Source organism: Pristiophorus japonicus, chromosome 2 (assembly GCF_044704955.1).
Source record: "Pristiophorus japonicus isolate sPriJap1 chromosome 2, sPriJap1.hap1, whole genome shotgun sequence".
Taxonomy (NCBI): domain Eukaryota; kingdom Metazoa; phylum Chordata; class Chondrichthyes; family Pristiophoridae; genus Pristiophorus; species Pristiophorus japonicus.
In genome coordinates, this window is record NC_091978.1 from 374,832,935 (window position 1) to 374,852,953 (window position 20,019).

At 46.8% G+C, this 20,019-nt stretch overlaps 1 protein-coding gene across 2 annotated transcripts in view; it reads left to right on the plus strand.

Moving 5' to 3' along the window:
* The first annotated feature begins 484 nt into the window (after positions 1 to 484).
* slc49a3 (solute carrier family 49 member 3) overlaps positions 485 to 20,019 on the plus strand; it is a 50,198-nt gene continuing 30,663 nt past the window's right edge. For both annotated transcript variants that reach the window (XM_070873162.1, XM_070873165.1), the window contains exons 1-2: positions 485 to 736; positions 18,752 to 18,910. In XM_070873162.1, coding sequence (XP_070729263.1) covers positions 533 to 736; positions 18,752 to 18,910 — 363 coding nt within the window. In that variant the 5' untranslated portion in view covers positions 485 to 532. The remainder of the gene's footprint in view (positions 737 to 18,751; positions 18,911 to 20,019) is intronic.

The following is a 20,019-nucleotide window of genomic DNA, read 5'->3' on the forward strand; positions in this document are numbered from 1 at the left end:
CATTTAGAACAATGAGGAGAAATTTCTTATCTCTGAGGGTTGTAAATCTGTGGAATTCTCTGCCTCAGAGAGCTGTGGAGGTTGGGTCATTGAATATATTTAAGGCAGAGATAGACAGATTTTTGGCCGATAAGGGAATAAAGGGTTATGGGGAGCGGGCAGGGAAGTGGAGCTGAGTCCATGATCAGATCAGGCTTGAGCGGCCGTATGGCCCACTCTCACTCCTCCTATTTCTAATGTTCCTATGAGAAGGGGAGAGGCTGTGGGCGAGAGAGACTAGGGGAGAGAGGATCCAGCTCCGGGTTTTGCCTAGGGAGAGCGGATCCGGCTCCGGGTTTTGCCTAGGGAGAGCGGATCCGGCTCCGGGTTTTGCCTGGGGAGAACGGATCCGGCTCCAGGTTTTGCCTGTTGCCGGGTCACGGGGTGCCGGACCCGCCCCCGCCCTGTGATTGGCTGTGGGGGTGCGGCACGGCGGCCAATGGGCGGGGCGCGGCGGCGGTTCAATCTTCGGGAGCTGCGGCGGGAGCGGGAGATGGAGCCGGTGGACGGCCGCCCCGATCCCGGCCCTCAGCCCGACACTGCCCCGGGCCCCGGCCCTCAGCCCGACACTGCCCCGGGCCCCGGCCCTCAGCCCGACACTGCCCCGGGCCCCGAGCCCCGCCCGCGGTACCGCGCCTACCGGCGGCGCTGGCTCGTCATGCTGGCCACCTGCACCCTCAGCTGCTCCAACGCCATGGTACGTGCGGGGCCCGGCACTGGGGGGGGGGTGAAGGGGCAAGGGTTGGTGGGGGGGGTGAAGGGGCAGGGGTTGGTTGGGGAGGGTGAAGGGGCAGGGGTTGGTTGGGGAGGGGTGAAGGGGCAGGGGTTGGTTGGGGAGGGGTGAAGGGGCAGGGGTTGGTTGGGGAGGGGTGAAGGGGCAGGGGTTGGTTGGGGGGGGAAAGGGTTGGTTGGGGGGGTGAAGGGGAAAGGGTTGGTGGGGGGGTGAAGGGGCAAGGGTTGGTTGGGGGGGGTGAAGGGGCAAGGGTTGGTTGGGGGGGGGTGAAGGGGCAGGGGTTGATTGGGAGGGGTGAAGGGGCAGGGGTTGGTTGGGGGGGGTGAAGGGGCAGGGGTTGGGGGGGGTGAAGGGGCAAGGGTTGGTTGGGGGGTGTTGGGTGGGGTGAAGGGGCAAGGGTTGGTTGGGGGGGGTTGGGAGGGGTGAAGGGGTTGGTTGGGGGGGGGTGAAGAGGCAGGGGTTGGTTGGGGGGGTGAAGGGGTTGGGGGGGGGGTGAAGGGGCAGGGGTTGGTTGGGGGGGGTGAAGGGGCAGGGGTTGGTTGGGGGGGTGAAGGGGCAGGGGTTGGGGGGGGGGGTGAAGGGGCAGGGGTTGGTTGGGGGGGTGAAGGGGCAGGGGTTGGTTGGGGGGGGTGAAGGGTCAGGGGTTGGTTGGGGGGGGTGAAGGGGCAGGGGTTCGTTGGGGCGAAGGGAGTGGATGGGAAAAGTTTAAAGTCATCGGTTAAAAATGCACGGATTAAAGGGGCAGGTTTTAGAGAGGAATAGTTTAAAGGGATATGGTTTAACGTGGCATTGGATTAAAGATATGATTATCCCTTTATGGTTTCTCTTTTACAAGGTTGTCATTGTCTATTGCAGAAGATATCATTTTGCCATATGCCTATTGTATTGATTGTGTGGGACGCCACTTATTTTGATGACTCACTGTAATATGACTGCGAAACAGCGCCGATTCTCTCCCCCTCCCCCTTACAAGTTGTGCTGACTGGCTGGAGCAGTTCTGTACTGAAGACCATTCTGGTTTCTCAGACGCGCCCATTGTTGACTTAAAAGAACTCATTGTGACCATGTTGTCGTTGGTTCTGTCAGGAGGCTCTCTGTTCGTGTCAAAAATTAACTGGCCGTACATTTCCGAGCAGATCTTTTGAGCTGCACAAAAGTAAATTGTGCATTAAGCATGGTGGGCATTTCAGTGTCATGTGACTGTGTCATTGAAGTGCAAACTTCAAAAACGCATTGCAAAAGAGTTAGTAATTGCCAATCCTGGTTGGGTGTAAAGTTCACTAAATGGCAGAGTGACCTTAACACAGAGTTTGTGGAGAGTTGGCTTTGTTTTTAAGAAATTTCAGAAGAGTTCTGAAAGCAAATAGAAATAAATAAATAATGTATCTGATTGCGATACAACACATATCGTGCACTTGGTGTTTGCCCTGTATGGGCGTTGTTTGGTAGACATGGGTAGGACATGCCTATGCTCACCAGAGTGGTTAGAAAAATTGACGCCAGCTGTTTCATCCTGCTATGGTTTTAAATATCTGCTGCTGAGATATGAAGGGTGTAAAACTCCCCCAGTTTAGTTGTCAAAACTGAGCATGCAGGCGCTCAGTGATCTAATTTTACTGAGGTGTGGTTTAGAGTAAATTCAATTCCAATTTTAAATTCTTGATCAGTGTGTCATCATATTCATTCTAATTGGATCTGGTGCTGTCAAGTGCCTAATTTCTTTTTTTTTTTAAAAAGAAAATTGAATTTAATTTTCAATTAAAATGTCTAACTGGTCATTGATTCTTTCCTCGTGACTTACTGCTCCAATGTTGGGTGGGTGTTCAAAATGTATTTTCTCATTATATAATTTCCTGCAGATTTGAGGGGATATAGTTTTCTTTTGGCATACTTTTCCAGAATAAACTGCGCGTCGAGGGATATGGGGATCGGGCGGGAAAGTGGAGTTGAGGTCGATGATCAGCCATGATCTCATTGAATGGTGGAGCAGGCTCGAGGGGCCGAATGGCCTACTCCTGCTCCTCATTATCTTATGTCTCCTCATTGAGAATCACTGTTTACTTGGGATAATTCAGGTGTGAGGAAAGCTGGAATAATTGGTGCGTCTGGAGTAAACGATCCAGTTATCTGCTGTATCAGTTGCTGGAGAGTGATAGAGGAAACAATTGTTCAATCCTCTTCAGACACGCTGTTGCAGAACTGCTTGGAGAGTTCAAAAGCAGATCATTGTGTTAAGATTTCTCCCTGTATCCTGCTATTCAACTGTCAAGAGGCATCAGCAAATGTGTCCCTCTTTCTTTGGCAGCCCCGGCCCTCAAATGCAAAGCAGAAGTTCCATACTAGGCTGATCCGATCATGGACTCAGTTCCACCTCCCCGCCCACTCCCCATAACCCCTTATCCACTTATCGTTTAAGAAACTGTATATTTCTAAAATTTATTCAATGTCTGAGATTCCACAGCTCTCTGAGGCAGTGAATTCCACAGATTTACAACCCTCTGAGAGAAGAAATTTCTCCTCATCTCAGTTTTAAATGGGCAGTTCCTTATTCTAAGATCATGCCCACTAGTTCTAGTCTCCCCCATCAGTGGAAACATCCTCTCTGCATCCACCTTGTCGAGCCCCCTCATAATCTTATACATTTCGGTAAGATCACCTCTCATTCTTCTGAATTCCAATGAGTAGAGGCTCAACCTACTCAACCTTTCCTCCTAAATCAACCCCCTCATCCCCGGAATCAACCTAGTGAACCCTCTCTGAACTGCCTCCAATGCAAGTATATCCTTCCTTAAATACGGAGACCTAAACTGTATGCAGTACTCCAGGTGTGGCCTCACCAATACCCTGCACAGTTGTAGCAGGACTTCTCTGCTTTTATACTCTATCCCCCTTGCAATAAAGGCCAACATTCCATTTGCCTTCCTGATTACTTGCTGTACCTGCATACTAACTTTTTGTGTTTCATGCACAAGAACCCCCAGGTCTCTCAGTACTGCAGCACTTTGCAATTTTCTCCATTTAAATTATAATTTGCTTTTCAATTATTTCTGCCAAATGGGATAACCTCACATTTTTCCACATTATACACCATCTACCAAATTTTTGCCCACTCACTTAGCCTGTCTATATACCACCAACGATGTTGCCTGGGAGGACAGACGCACCAACGTTAGCGTCCTTGACCAGGCCAACATCCCTAGCATTGAAGCACTGACCATACTTGATCAGCTCCGCTGGGCGGGCTACACTGTTTGCATGCCAGACACGAGACTCCCAAAACAAGTGCTGTACTTGGAACTCCTTCACGGCAAAAGAGCCAAAGGTGGGCAGAGAAAATGTTACAAGGACAACCTCAAAGCCTTGACACCTGGGAGTCCCTGGCCAAAGACCGTCCTAAGTGGAGGAAGTGCATCTGGGAGGGCGCTGAGCACCTCGAGTCTCATCGTCGAGAGCATGCAGAAATCAAGCGGAAGGAGCGTGCGGCAAACCAGTCCCACCCACCCTTTCTCTCAACAACGATCTGTCCCACCTGTGACAGAGACTGTGGTTCTCGTATTGGACTGCTCAGTCACCTAAGGACTTATTTTTAGAGTGGAAGCAAGTCTTCCTCGATTCCTAGGAACTGCCTATGATTGATTCTATATCCCTTTGCAGATTTTTTGTGTCCTCCTCACAATTTGCTTTCCCACCCATCTTTCTATCATCAGCAAACTTGGCTACATTACACTCGGTCCCTTCATCCAAGTCATTATATAGATTGTAAATACTTGAGTACCCAGCACTGATTCCTGCGGCACCCCACTAGTCACTGTTGGCCAATTGGAAAATGACCCATTTATCCCGACTCTGTTTTTTGTTAAGTTAGCCAATCCTCTATCCACGCTAATCATCATAACATAAGAACATAAGAATTAGGAACAGGAGTAGGCCATCTAGCCTCTCGAGCCTACTCCGCCATTCAACAAGATCATGGCTGATCTGGCCATGGACTCAGCTCCACTTACCCGCCCGCTCCCCATAACCCTTAATTCCCTTATTGGTTAAAAATCTATCTATCTCTTATAGGCAGTCCCTCGGAATTGAGGCAGACTTGCTTCCACTCTAAAAACAAGTCCTTAGGTGGCTGAACAGTCCAATATGAGAACCACAGTCCCTGTCACAGGTGGGACAGACAGTGGTTGAGGGAAGGGGTGGGTGGGACAGGTTTGCCGCACGCTCCTTCCGCTGCCTGCGCTTGATTTCTGCATGCTCTCGGCGATGAGACTCGAGGTGCTCAGCGCCCTCCTGGATGCACTTCCTTCACTTCAGGCGGCTTTGGCCAGGGACTCCCAGGTGACTCCCAGGATGTTGCACTTTATCAGGGAGGCTTTGAGGGTGTCCTTGTAATGTTTCCTCTGCCCACCTTTGGCTCACTTGCTGTGAAGGAGTTCCGAGTAGAGCTTGGGAGTCTTGTGTCTGGCATGCGAACGATGTGGCCTGCCCAGCGGAGCTGGTCGAGTGTGGTCGGTGCTTCGATGCTGGGGATGTTGGCCTGGTCGAGGACGCTAACGTTGGTGCGTCTGTCCTCCCAGGGGATTTGTAGGATTTTGCGGAGACATCGTTGGTGGTATTTCTCCAGCGAGTTGAGTATCTACTGTACATGGTCCAATATCCATGCTAATATATTATCTCCAACCCTGTGAGCTTTGATCTTGTGCAGTAACTTCTTATGTGGCACTTTATCGAATGCCTTCTGGAAATCCAAATACACCACACCCACTGGTGCCCTCTTATCTACCCTGCTCGTTACATCCTCCAGATTTGTCATACACGATTTCCCTTTCATAAAACCATGCTGACTCTGCTTGATTGAATTATACTTTTCCAAATGTCCTGCTATTGCTTCCTTAATAATGGACTCCAGCATTTTCCCAACAACAGATGTTAGGCTAACTGGTCTATAGTTTCCTGCTTTCTGTCTGCCTCCTTTTTTAAATAGGGGCGTTAAATTTGTGGTTTTCCAATCCGCTGGAACCACCCCAGAATCCAGGGAATTTTGGTAGATTACAACCAAAGCATCCACTATCTCTGCAGCCACTTCTTTTAAGACTCTAGGATGTAAGGCATTAGGTCCAGGGGACTTGTCCACCTTTAGTCCCATTATTTTACCGAGTACTACTTCATTAGTGATTGTATTAAGTTCCTCCCTCCCTATAGCCCCTTGATTATCCACTATTAGGATGTTTTTAGTGTCTTCTACCGTGAAAACCGATACAAAATATTTGTTCAACGCCTCTGTCATTTCCCTGTTCCCCATTATTAATTCCCAGGGAACCAACATTTTCTTTAGGGTGCCCTGTGTTGATATTTTCATGGGCAAAGGCATTGGCCTGTACATTTGATTGTAATCTTTTGGATTATGTATTGATATTTCCTGTGTTAGGAATGGATTGCACTGGTGATATTTTCATTATGCTGTTTGTCTGTTGGGTGTCAGTAGATTTTGACACTATTTTTCCGTCTCAGTACCTGTTTGGTATGACTGGATTTCTGCCCCAGTGTATTTTAGCCAAGTGACAATAACCATTTATAACTGAGCGAAGTTATTGAAGCCAATAGATATGCTTTTGCACCAGTTGTGAGCTGCGTTGTGTTGGAGATGAGTTGCATGGTTGCAGTTCCTGTGCCTGCAGACTGAATGCTGACTGCATTCTCTTATTGTGGTCACCTTGCATTGTATGTCCCTTTGATGTCATTTATCTTGTCACGGGTAGTTGCTGGTCCTAGATTTGGGGGAATTTTATAAATTTGCAATATCTTCTTTCAGTTTTGAGATTGTTCCTTTTTTTTAAAAAAAAAAGCTTTCCTATGTGGAAATGGCAAGTACAAAAGCTGAAGGAGACTTGTCCCAGTTTTGTTTCAAACAAAGAAGAGGAATTGAAATGAAAAACATGCTTGATGGAATTTCTAAATGTGGCAGTGGAATCGAGAACAGAACAAGTTGAGTCACATTATTTTTCATTCACGGGATGTGGCCAACACTGACAAGCCCATCCCTAATTGCCCTTGCGAAGGTGGTGGTGAGCCGCCTAATATAACTGAGTGGCTTTCTGGGCCGTTTCACAGGGTCGTTAAGAGTCAATCACATTGCTGTGGGTCTGGAGTCACACATCGGCCAGACCGGGTGAGGGCGGCAGATTTCCTTCCTGAAAGGACATTGGTGAACCCGATGGGTTTTTACCACAATCCGGGAGTTCCATGGTCACCATTACTGACACTGGCTTTTTATTCCAGATTTATTAAATTGAATTTAAATTCCCCAGCTGCTCTAGTGGGATTTGATCTCGTGTCTCTGAATTACTAGTCCACTGAGCTACTGTACACTCTCGCTTGAGGAATGCATTTATCAGCTGATCAGTAATTAAACAGAATCTAAAACATCTACTAAAGGAATGATGCAATGGGGAGAGAGGAAGCAATGAAAGGGTTATGTAATGCTAGTAACATAAACCTTTTAATTTGCTTTATTTAATCTCTAATATGTCACTGCTCTTACAAAAACTATTACACGTGTGTTGTCTTAGAATTTGCTCTGTCAGGTGTCCCATCAAACGACTTGCATGAAGTTACCGAGTGTAACATAGCCAAGTTTGCTTTTCCTCCCATTTTTATATCATTAGCAATGTGTGAGGAGGATACAAAAAACCTGCAAAAGGATATAGGCAGCTGAAGGCTGCACTGGCACACTGGAGGCGATGTTGGATTTTGTCGTCAATGTCTGCACTTGCTGATGTCAACCGTGAGGGACTATGGAATGTCTTCCTCCGTTTCAGCTGCCCCCAAAAGTTTGTCACTATCCTCTGCCTGCTCCACGACGATATGCAAGCTGTGATCCTGACCAATGATTAGCAAGGTCCCATTAACTATCTGGGATTGTCCAGGTCAGCTCTTGTTTCTTTGTAAATTCAGATAGGAAACATCAGGTTAAATTGATTAGCCGTTAAACCATCAAGGTCTGGAGGTTCGTTATACATTCTGAGCAAAGTCCCCCTGTCCCCGCCCTCCCCCTCTATACTGCTACTATCCTGCTCAATATTTACTACATAGCCATGTTTCGTATCATCCACAGACTTCAAAATTGTACTCCCTTTATCCAAGTCCAGGACACTTGTATCTAACAAGTAAAGCAATGGTCCTAATACTGACCCCTGGGGGACCCCACTGCATAGTTCCCTCTACTCAAAAAACATCTGATCACTACTCTCTACCTCCTATCCCATGGCCAGTTATGGGAACCTGAGTGTAGTTTCAGAAGGGAGAGAGCAAAGCTGGAATTGGAAGACAGAAAATTAATAAGCGAGTTTGGAAGGCAGAGGAAACAATGTCTAGAAAATAGACAAGGGAGTTTGACACCACTAAATGGTGTATACTTCAATGCAAGGAGTCTAGGGAATAGGGCAGATGAGCTAAGAGCACAGATAGACACTTGGGAGTCTGATAGCTATTACTGAGTCATATCTGAAAGAAGGGTAGGTATGGCAGCTCAACATTCCTGGTTAGTATTTTCAGACGAGATAAAAGAGTTACAGCTGAACAAGGATGATATGTTAGAGGGATCATCAAATGAGGCCATATGGATTGAATTGAAAAACAAAAAAGGGGCGATCACACTACTGGAAATGTACTAGGGGGGGATAGAAGAGCAAATATGTGGGCAAATTTCTGAGAAGCGCAGAAACTATAGGACAGTAATGGGGGATTTCAACTACCCTAATATTAACTGGGATAAAATTAGTGTGAAGGGTATAGAGGGTGCAGAATTCCTAAAATGTATTCAGGAGAACTTTTTTTTTTAGCCAGCATGTAGCAAGTCCAACAAGGGAGGGGGCGGTTTTAGGGAATTAAGCTGGGCAGGTGGAAGGGGTATTAGTGGGAGAGCATTTTGGTGCTAGTGATCATAATTAAGTTAGACTTAGGGTAGTTATGCAAAAGGACAAAGATAGATCAGGAATAAAAGTTCTCAATTGGGAAAAAGCCCAATTTATTAAGCTGAGGTGATTTAGCCATCGTGGACTGGAAACAGCTACTTTAAGGTAAACCAGTGTCCGAGCAGTGGGAGGCATTCAAGGAGGAGATTCTGAGGGTTCAGAGTAGCATGTTCCCCTAAAGAAAACGGATGGGACGAACAAATCTAGAGCCCCCTGGTTATCAAGGGGCATACAGGGGAGGATAAAGAAAAAAAGGGAGGCTTATGACACATACCGAGGGCTCAATACTGCAGAATCTCTCGGAGTATAGAAAGTGCAGGGGTGAAATTAAAAATAATATTGGGAAAGCAATGAGAGCATGAAAAAATGTTTGCAAGGAAAACCCAAAGATGTTTTATAAATACATTACGAGCAAGAGGATAATTAAAGAAAGAGTAGGGCCTATTCGAGACCATAAAGGTAATCTGTGTGTGGAAGTGGAAGATGTGGCTGTGGTTCTGAATACTTTGCATCAGTTTTCACAAAAGAGAGGGGCGATGCAGACATTGCAATCAGGGAGGAGGAGTGTGAAATATTAGATGAAATAAATATAGTGAGAAGAAGTATTAAGGCATTTAGCAGCTTTGAAAGTGGATAAATCTCCAGGCCCGGATGAAATTTATCCCAGGCTGTTAAGAGAAGCAAGAGAGGAAATAGCAGAGGCTTTGACCATCATTTTCCAATCCTCTCTGGCTACAGGTGTGGTGCCGGAGAATATAAGAACATAAGAATTAGGAACAGGAGTAGGCCATCTAGCCCCTCGAGCCTGCTCCGCCATTCAAAAAGATCATGGCTGATCTGGCCGTGGACTTAGCTCCACTTACCCGCCCGCTCCCCATAACCCTTAATTCAATTATTGGTTAAAAATCTATCTCTGTGATTTGAATACATTCAATGAGCTAGCCTCAACTGCTTCCCTGGGCAGAGAATTCCACAGATTCACAACCCTCTGGGAGAAGAAATTCCTTCTCAACTCTGTTTTAAATTGGCTCCCCCATATTTTGAGGCTGTGCCCCCTAGTTCTAATCTCCCCGACCAGTGGAAACAATCTCTCTGCCTCTATCTTGTCTAACCCTTTCATTATTTTAAATGTTTCTATAAGATCACCCCTCATCCTTCTGAACTCCAACGAGTAAAGACCCAGTCTACTCAATCTATCATCATAAGGTAACCCCCTCATCTCCGGAATCAGCCTAGTGAATCATCTCTGTACCTCCTCCAAAGCCAGTATATCCTTCCTTAAGTAAGGTGACCAGAACTGCATGCAGTACTCCAGGTGTGGACTCACCAATACCCTGTACAGTTGCAGCAGGACTTCCCTGCTTTTGTACTCCATCCCTCTCGCAATGAAGGCCAACATTCCATTCGCCTTCCTGATTACCTGCTGCACCTGCAAACTAACTTTTTGGGATTCATGCACAAGGACCCCCAGGTCCCTCTGCACCACAGCATGTTGTAATTTCTCCCCATTCAAATAATATTCCCTTTTACTGTTTTTTTTTCCAAGATGGATGACACCTCATTTTCTGACATTGTATTCCATCTGCCAAACCTTAGCCCATTTGCTTAACCTATCTAAATCTCTTTGCAGCCTCACTGTGTCCTCTACACAACCCGCTTCCCCACTAATCTTTGTGTCATTTGCAAATTTTGTTACACTACACTCTGTCCCCTTTTCCAGGTCATCTATGTATATTGTAAACAGTTGTGGTCCCAGCACCAATCCCTTTGGCACACCACTAACCACCGATTTCCAACCTGAAAAGGACCCATTTATCCCGACTCTCTGCTTTCTGTTCGCCAGCCAATTCTCTATCCATGCTAATACATTTCCGCTGACTCTGCGTACCTTTATCTTCTGCAGTAACCTTTTGTGTGGCACCTTATCGAATGCCTTTTGGAAATCTAAATACACCACATCCATCGGTACACCTCTATTCACCATGCTCGTTATATCCTCAAAGAATTCCAGTAAATTAGTTAAACATGATTTCCCCTTCATGAATCCATGTTGCGCCTGCTTGATAGCACTATTCCTATCTAGATGTCCCGCTATTTCTTCCTTAATGATAGCTTCAAGCATTTTCCCCACTACAGATGTTAAACTAACCGGCCTATAGTTACCTGCCTTTTGTCTGCCCCCTTTTTTAAACAGAGGCGTTACATTAGCTGCTTTCCAATCCACTGGTACCTCCCCAGAGTCCAGAGAATTTTGGTAGATTATAACGATTGCATCTGCTATAACTTCCGCCATCTCTTTTAATACCCTGGGATGCATTTCATCAGGACCAGGAGACTTGTCCACCTTGAGTCCCATTAGCCTGTCCAGCAGTACCTCCCTAGTGATAGTGATTGTCTCAAGGTCCTCCCTTCCCACATTCCCGTGACCAGCAATTTCTGGCATGGTTTTTGTGTCTTCCACTGTGAAGACCGAAGCAAAATAATTGTTTAAGGTCTCAGCCATTTCCACATTTCCCATTATTAAATCCCCCTTCTCATCTTCTAAGGGACCAACATTTACTTTAGTCACTCTTTTCCGGTTTATATATCTGTAAAAGCTTTTACTATCTGTTTTTATGTTTTGCGCAAGTTTACTTTCGTAATCTATCTTTCCTTTCTTTATTGCTTTCTTCGTCATACTTTGCTGTCGTTTAAAATTTTCCCAATCTTCTAGTTTCCCACTAACCTTGGCCACCTTATACGCATTGGTTTTTAATTTGATACACTCCTTTATTTCCTTGGTTATCCATGGCTGGTTATCCCTTCTCTTACCGCCCTTCTTTTTCACTGGAATATATTTTTGTTGAGCACTATGAAAGAGCTCCTTAAAAGTTCTCCACTGTTCCTCAATTGTGCCACCGTTTAGTCTATGTTCCCAGTCTACTTTAGCTAACTCTGCCCTCATCCCACTGTAGTCCCCTTTGTTTAAGCATAGTATGCTCATTTAAGACACTACTTCCTCACCCTCAATCTGTATTACAAATTCAACCATACTGTGATCACTCATTCCGAGAGGATCTTTTACTAGGAGATCGTTTATTATTCCTGTCTCATTACACAGGACCAGATCTAAGATAACTTGCTCCCTTGTAGGTTCTGTAACATACTGTTCTAAGAAACAATCCCGTATGCATTCTATGAATTCCTTCTCCAACAGGATAGGATAAATCTTCATTTAGAAAGACACAGATTAATCAAGGACAGTCAGCATGGATTTGTTAAGGGAAGGTCGTGTCTGACGAACTTGATTGAGTTTTTCGAGGAGGTAACTAGGATGGTTGATGAGGGCAGTGCATATGATGTAATGTATATAGATTTTAGCAAGGCTTTTGATAAGGTCCCACATGGCAGACTGGTCACAAAAGTAAAAGCCCATGGGATCCAGGGCAAAGTGGCAAGTTGAATCCAAAATTTGCTCAGAGGCAGGAAGCAAAAATAGTCCATGAGTGTTTTTGTCACTGGAAGGCTGTTTCCAGTGGGGTTCCGCAGGGCTCAGTACTTGGTCCCTTGCTTTTTGTGGTATATATCAATGATTTCGACTTGAATGTAGGGGATATGATTAAATCATTTGCAGATGTTACAAAAATTGGCTGTTTGGTTGATAATGAAGAAGAAAGCTGTGGACTGCAGGAAGATATCAATGAACTGGTCAGGTGGGCAGAGCAGTGGCAAATGGAATTCAATCCTGAGATATGTGAGGTAATGCATTTGGGGAGGGCTAACAATGTTAATACGGATTCTTTTTCCCTCAATCTGTTTCAGCGAATACACTGACGCGAACACCTTCTTGCATTTTCTGTAAAAGGCCTTTATTGAAGATTCTCCGGCCGGGACTTGTCAAGACAAAGGAACACGCCCAATCAGAGCCTGTTTACCTTCCTCTGGACAAGCCCCTTTACAGCGCGAAAAGCACAGTAGTTATACATTTTCAAAACATAACACATTTGATTAGCACTTGGTCTGTCCACTCCCTTTCTTCCTCCCTCCCGCGTATGTCCAATGGCAGGCGAGGAGGTCTCCTAATTAGAGCTGGCCCTGAGGTCAGCTTGTTTATAGCCTCATTAAATTCTTCTTCTTTATCAGTAAAACCTATTTCCCTCTTATCAGTAAAAAGCATTACGTTATTCTCCCCTCCTTATTCGTGAAAACCATTACGTTACCTTCTATCTGTGATTGCTTTTTCTTTCCCGTGACCCGTGTTTAACCTCAACGCTCAGTAACCCTCTTTTTTTCTGTCGATTCTGCAATGTCAGCATCTTGACATTTCTTTAGCTATTTTCCCATGATTCCCTATCTCCATCCCTCTGCCCCATTTACAATCCTTCTGTATCCATTCTCAACAAGGCAAGGGAATACAGAATACATTCTAGGACACAAAGGTGTAGAGGAACAAAGGGACCTGGGAGTGCAGGTCCACAGATTCCTGAAGGTAGCAGGCCAGGTAGATAAGGTGGCTAAGAAGGCATACGGAATATGCTTGACTTTATTAGCCGAGGCAAAGAATACAAGAGCAGGGAGATTATGCTTGAACTGTATAAAACACTAGTTAGGTCACAGCTAGAGTACTGCATGCAGTTCTGGTCACCACATTACAGGAAAGATGTGATTGCATGAGAGGGTACAGAGGAGATTTACGAGGATGTTGCCTGGACTGGAGAATTTTAGCTATGAGGATAGATTGTATAGGCTGGGGTTGTTTTCTTTGGAACAGAGGAGGCTGATGGGAGACCTTATTGAGGTGTATAAAATTGAGTGGTCTAGATAGTGGATAGAAAGGACCTATTTCCCTGAGCAGAGGGGTCAACAACCAGGGGCCATAGATTTAAAGTGATTGGTAGGAGGTTTAGAGGGGATTTGAGGGAAAATATTTTCCCTCGAGGGTGGCGGTGGTCTGGAACTCACTGCCTGAAATGGTGGTAGAGGCAGAAACACTCATTAAAAAGTACTTGGATGTGCACTTGAAGTGCCGTAACCTACAGGGCTACGGACAGAGAGCTGGAAAGTGGGATTAGGCTGGGTAGCTCTTTGTCGGCCGGCACGGACACGATGGGCTGAATGGCCTCTTGTGCTGTAAATTTCTATGATTCTCTATACCCAAGTTATCACCGTCCCTTTAATACCATATGCTTCTATTTTCCGAAATATAATATATATCTACCACATTACTACCTTCAACCCTCTGTTACTTCAAAGAACTCAATTAGTTTAGTCAGACACAATTTGCCTTTAATAAATCTGTGCTGGCTGTCCCCTTTATTAAAGTATCTGAACTACAGGAGTAGATTTAATGTCTCAGACCAAAAAATAGCCCGGATATTGTTGGTAGAAGAAAAACACTCGGTGAAGCAAATTACTTGTTCTGTTAAGTTTTCTTATCATTGCACCAGACATTAGCAATAACTTTGTTTCCTACATTTGTTGGGAGGTGCTGAGAAAGTAAAGCTGGATCTAACGTGCACTCAGTGTAAATATAGACCCGTCTGAGTCTCCTATCTTCAGTGCCTTCCAGTATCTCTGGGGTTATATCACCACTATTTCATTGAAGTGCACCCAAAACCACTTTCCATGGGAGCAAAAGCGCTTGTAGAATTGCGGCCTAATTTAAAGTTTAAAGCTGCTTGTCTCCCCCTCGGTATTACTCGAGCACTCATTCACACCAACCTTTCCAGGTCACGACCGGCTTCTTGGGTCACTGGTCCATGACAATCCTGTGTCTGCATCACACCACATCAATTGAAACGTGAAACATAGAACATCTTCCTGAAGACATTCACCAAGGCATCACTGCCTAGGGATCGGGACAATTTATTCTTTTAACCTAAAAATAAATATAATCCAAAAACAAGATAAAAAATATAAGTGTCTTCACTTTCTTGCCTGCCGTGCACATTAAACTCGGGGTGTTGTGGTGAAGCGACTTCTCTGGATTTATTCCTGAGTGATCCTCGGGTACCAGCCCAGATATACAATAATGGCGCGGGTACAAACATTCACAAGTGAACGATCTGCCCATTTAATGAACAGACTGCCTAAAAAGTTAATGCATAGAGGTCCGCTATAAATAATTAACCATCTATCTAGAAATATTTTTGAATTTGAAGTTTTTACAAAAAGAAATGAGAAGTTGTTGATTGATTTGACGTTAATCTGGGTGTAAGTTCTCACTGATTCAGTCCTAGTGTAAAGTCAACCCAAGACATCCCATAATAACTACAAAGAGACCAGAACTGCAGCAGGTGGGAAATGCAAAAGTAACAAACCCCCAAACACCACACCTGTTGCCCTGGTTACTGTGGAAGCCTTTAACACCTTTTCCAATCAACAACCGGCTCCCGCGGCAAGCACCTTGTTGCAAAGCACAGCCGTCACTCCGTCCCTGAGAGCTTGGCGTACATCTCTGGGAATTTGGATTTCCCCATTGGATAAGGTGCCTCAAAAGGTTACTGCACAAGACAAAAGCTCATGGGATTGGAGGTAATATATTAGCATGGATAGAGGCTTGGCTAACTAACAGAGAACAGAGAGTCGGGATAAATGGGTCATTTTCCGGTTGGCAAACTGTAACTAGTGGGGTGCTGCAGGGATCGGTGCTGGGGCCTCAACTATTTACAATCTATATTAATGACTTGGATGAAGAGAACGAGTGTAATGTAGCCAAGTTTGTTGATGATAGAAAGATGGGTGGGAAAGCAAGTTGTGAGGGGGACACACAAAATCTACAAGGGAATATAATAAGTGGGCAAAAATTTGGCAGATGGAGCATAATGTGGGAAAATGTGAAGTTATCCACTTTGGCAGGAAAAATGTAAAAAAATGATTTAAACTGAAAAAAATTACAAAATGCTGCAGTACAGAGGGATCTGGGGGTCCTTGTGCATGAAACACAAAAGGTTAGTATGCAGGTACAGCAAGTAATCAGGAAGGCCAATGGAATGTTAGAAACATATAAATTAGGTGCAGGAGTAGGCCATTCGGCCTTTGAACCTGCACCACCATTCAATAAGATCATGGCTGATCATTCACCTCAGTACCCCTTTCCTGCTTTCTCTCCATATCCCTTAATCCCTTTAGCTGTAAGGGCCATATCTAACTCCCTCTGAATATATCCAATGACCTGGCAACAACAACTCTCTGCGGTAGGGAATTCCACAGGTTAACAACTCTCTGAGTGAAGAAGTTTCTCCTCATAGTCCTAAATGGTTTACCCCTTATCCTTACCCCTGTGTCCTCTGGTTCTGGACTTCCCTAACATCGGGAACATTCTTCCTGCATCTAACCTGTCCAGTCCTGTCAGAATTTTATATGTTTCGATGAGATCCCCTCTCATCCTTCTAAACTCCAGTGAATACAGGCCCAGTCAATCCAGTCTCTCCTCATATGTCAGTCCAGTCATTTCAGGAATAAGTCTGGTGAACCTTCGCTGCACACCCTCCATAGCAAGGACATCCTTCCTCAGATTAGAAGATCAAAACTGAACACAATATTCCAAGTGAGGCCTCACCAAGGCCCTGTACAACTGCAGTAAGACCTCGCTGCTCTTATACTCAAATTCTCTCGCTATGAAGGCCAACATACCATTCACCGCCTGCTGTACCTGCATGCCAACTTTCAATGACTGATGTACCATGACACCCAGGTTTCGTTGCAACTCTCCTTTTCCTAATCTGCTGCCATTCAGATAATATTCTGCCTTCATGTTTTTGCCCCCAAAGTGGATAACCTCACATTTATTCACATTATACTGCATCTGCCATGCATTTCCCCACTCACCTAACCTGTCCAAGTCACCCTGCAGCCTCTTTGCGTCCTCCTCACAGATCACACCGCCACCCAGTTTAGTGTCATCTGCAAACCTGGAGATGTTACACTCAATTCCTTCATCTAAATCATTAATGTATATTGTAAATAACTGGGGTCCCAGCACTGAGCCCTGCGGCACCCCATGAGTCACTGCCTGCCATTCTGAGAAGGACCCGTTTATCCCGACTCTCTGCTTCCTGTCTGCCAACCAGTTCTCTATCCACGTCAGTACATTACCGCCAATATCATGTGCTTTAATTTTGCACACCAATCTCGTGTGGGACCTTGTCAAAAATCTTTTGAAAGTCCAAATACACCACATCCACTGGTTCTCCCTTGTCCACTCTACCAGTTACATCCTCAAATTCCAGAAGATTTGTCAAGCATGATTTCCCTTTCATAAATCCATGTTGACTTGGACCAATCCTGTCACTGCTTTCCAAATGCGCTGCTATTTCATCTTTAATAATTGATGCCAACATTTTCCCCACTACTGATGTCAGGCTAACCGGTCTATAATTACCCGTTTTCTCTCTCCCTTTTTAAAAAAAGTGGTGTTACATTAGCTACCCTCCAGTCCATAGGAACTGATCCAGAGTCGATAGACTGTTGGAAAATGATCACCAATGCATCCACTATTTCTAGGGCCGCTTCCTTAAGTACTCTGGGATGCAGACTATCGGGCCCCAGGGATTTATCGGCCTTCAATTCCATCAATTTCGCTAACACAATTTCCTGCCTAATAAGGATTTCCTTTAGTTCCTCCTCCTCATTCGACCCTCGGTCCCTTTGTGTCTTCCTTCGTGAAGACAGAACCAAAGTATTTGTTCAACTAGTCTGCCATTTCTTTGTTCCCCATTATAAATTCACCTGAATCTGACTGTAAGAGACCTATGTTTGTCTTCACTAATCTTTTTCTCTCCACATATCTATGGAAGCTTTTGCAGTCAGTTTTTATGTTTCCGGCAAGCTTCCTCTCAAACTCTCTTTTCCCCCTCCTAATTAAACCCTTTATCCTCCTCTGCTGAATTCTAAATTTCTCCCAGTCTTCAGGGTTGCTGCTTTTTCTGACCAATTTATATGCCTCTTCCTTGGATTTAACACTATCCTTAATTTCCCTTGTTAGCCACGGTTGAGCCACCTTCCTCGTTTTATTTTTACTTCAGACAGGGATGTACAATTTTTGAAGTTCATCCATGTGATCTTTAAATGTCTGCCATTGCCTATCCACCATCAACCCTTTAAGTATCATTTGCCAGTCTATTCTAGCCAATTCACGTTTCATACCATCGAAGGTACCTTTCCTTAAGTTCAGGACCCTAGTTTTTGAATTAACTGTGTCACTCTCCATCTCAATAAAGAATTCTACCATATTATGGTCACTCTTCCCCAAGGGGCCTCACACAACAAGATTGCTAATTAGTCCTTTCTCATTAAACACCACCCAGTCTAGGATGGCCAGCCCGCTAGTTGGTTCCTTGACATATTGTCCTCTCCCCGGACAGGTTCACTTGTCCTTTCCCCACAGACGCTGCCTGGCCTGTTCAGTGTTTCAGCCCTCAGCATCTGTCCACTTGCAGTTTACTGAGCTGTATTACTTGGATATTGACTGGTTCTCGATGATTGCTCGAGGCTACACATGTTAGACAGTTATAAACACTGCTGAGCTCCAAGCCATTTCCGTCATGTGATGAGCCTTGAGTTCCCGTGAAGCCCAGAAATTACTGGGTCCAATCATTGCGTTCATTTTCAACCTAAAAGACTCATTGTTTCTTCGCCCGAGCCCCAGTATCTGCTGCAATTTGTACAGGTTAATGCTACTGGGATATTGCCCTTGTTCTGGACCTGGAACCTCGATGTAGCAGCTTTTCCATTTCGGTCATTCTCCAGACACAAGGCATCGGGCAAGGTCCCGTACATTGAAAACGCTGCGTTTGAGTTTGAGTGCGTATCACGGTCTGTAACCCTCAGTCAGTAATCCAGACCTGCAGGCCCCTGCCACCAGTCTGTGCCCAATATACTGTCTGCTGATTCACGGGCAATGTCAGCAAATGGTGTGTTCTTGCTTTGTAATTCCCTGACTGTTGTCCCGCTGTAGCTTTCACTCATTGATTTAGTGCAATGTCCTTTGCTCTTCAGTCGCAGTGTGTGTAACTATCTGTGTCCATTGCAGTGCTGGTTGACGTTTGCACCGGTTGCAGACCAGACCGCCCGCTATTTTCACATTTCCATGGCTCAGGTCAATTGGCTGTCGATGGTCTACCTTGTCGTTGGCGTTCCCTTTGGCTTTGGGACCACGTGGATACTGGACACGCTTGGACTGAAAACCTCGGTAAGTTTTGTTTTCAATCAGCAGCTTTCCTTGTGCTCTTTTAACAGGCAGCTCATCTGTCCAGTTCAAGAGGTGCCTCGCATTCTCGTTCACCCAGGCCTGCAACACCCAGGCCTCCATCCCCCCCCCCCCCCCCCAACACCCAGGCCTCCATTCCCCCCCCCCCCCACCCCCAACACCCAGGCCTCCATCCCCCCCCCCCCCCCCCCCCAACACCCAGGCCTCCATCCCTCCCCCCCCCCAACACCCAGGCCTCCATCCCCCCACCCCCAAACACCCAGGCCTCCATCCCCCCACCCCCAAACACCCATCCCCCCCCCCCCCCAACACCCAGGCCTCCATCCCCCCCCCCCCCCCCAACACCCAGGCCTCCATCCCCCCCCCCCCCCCAACACCCAGGCCTCCATCCCCCCCCCCCCCCCAACACCCAGGCCTCCATCCCCCCCCCCCCCCCCCAACACCCAGGCCTCCATCCCCCCCCCCCCAACACCCAGGCCTCCATCCCCCCCCCCCCCCCCCCACCCAACACCCAGGCCTCCATTCCCCCCCCCACCCCCAACACCCAGGCCTCCATCCCCCCCCCAACACCCAGGCCTCCATCTCCCCCCCCCCCCCCCCCCCCAACACCCAGGCCTCCATCCCCCCCCCCCAAACACCCAGGCCTCCATCCCCCCCCCCCCCAAACACCCAGGCCTCCATCCACCCCCCCCCCCCCCCCAACACCCAGGCCTCCATTTCTCCCCCCCCCCCAACACCCAGGCCTCCATCCCCCCCCCCCCCAACACCCAGGCCTCCATCCCCCCCCCCCAACACCCAGGCCTCCATCCCCCCCCCCCCAACACCCAGGCCTCCATTCCCCCCCCCCCAAACACCCAGGCCTCCATCCCCCCCCCCCCCAACACCCAGGCCTCCATTCCCCCCCCCCCCCCCCAAAACACCCAGGCCTCCATTCCCCCCCCCCCCAAACACCCAGGCCTCCATCACCCCCCCCCCCCCCAACACCCAGGCCTCCATTCCCTTCCCCCCCCCCCCAACACCCAGGCCTCCATTCCCCCCCCCCCCAACACCTCCATCCCCCCCCCCCCCCCCCCCAACACCCAGGCCTCCAT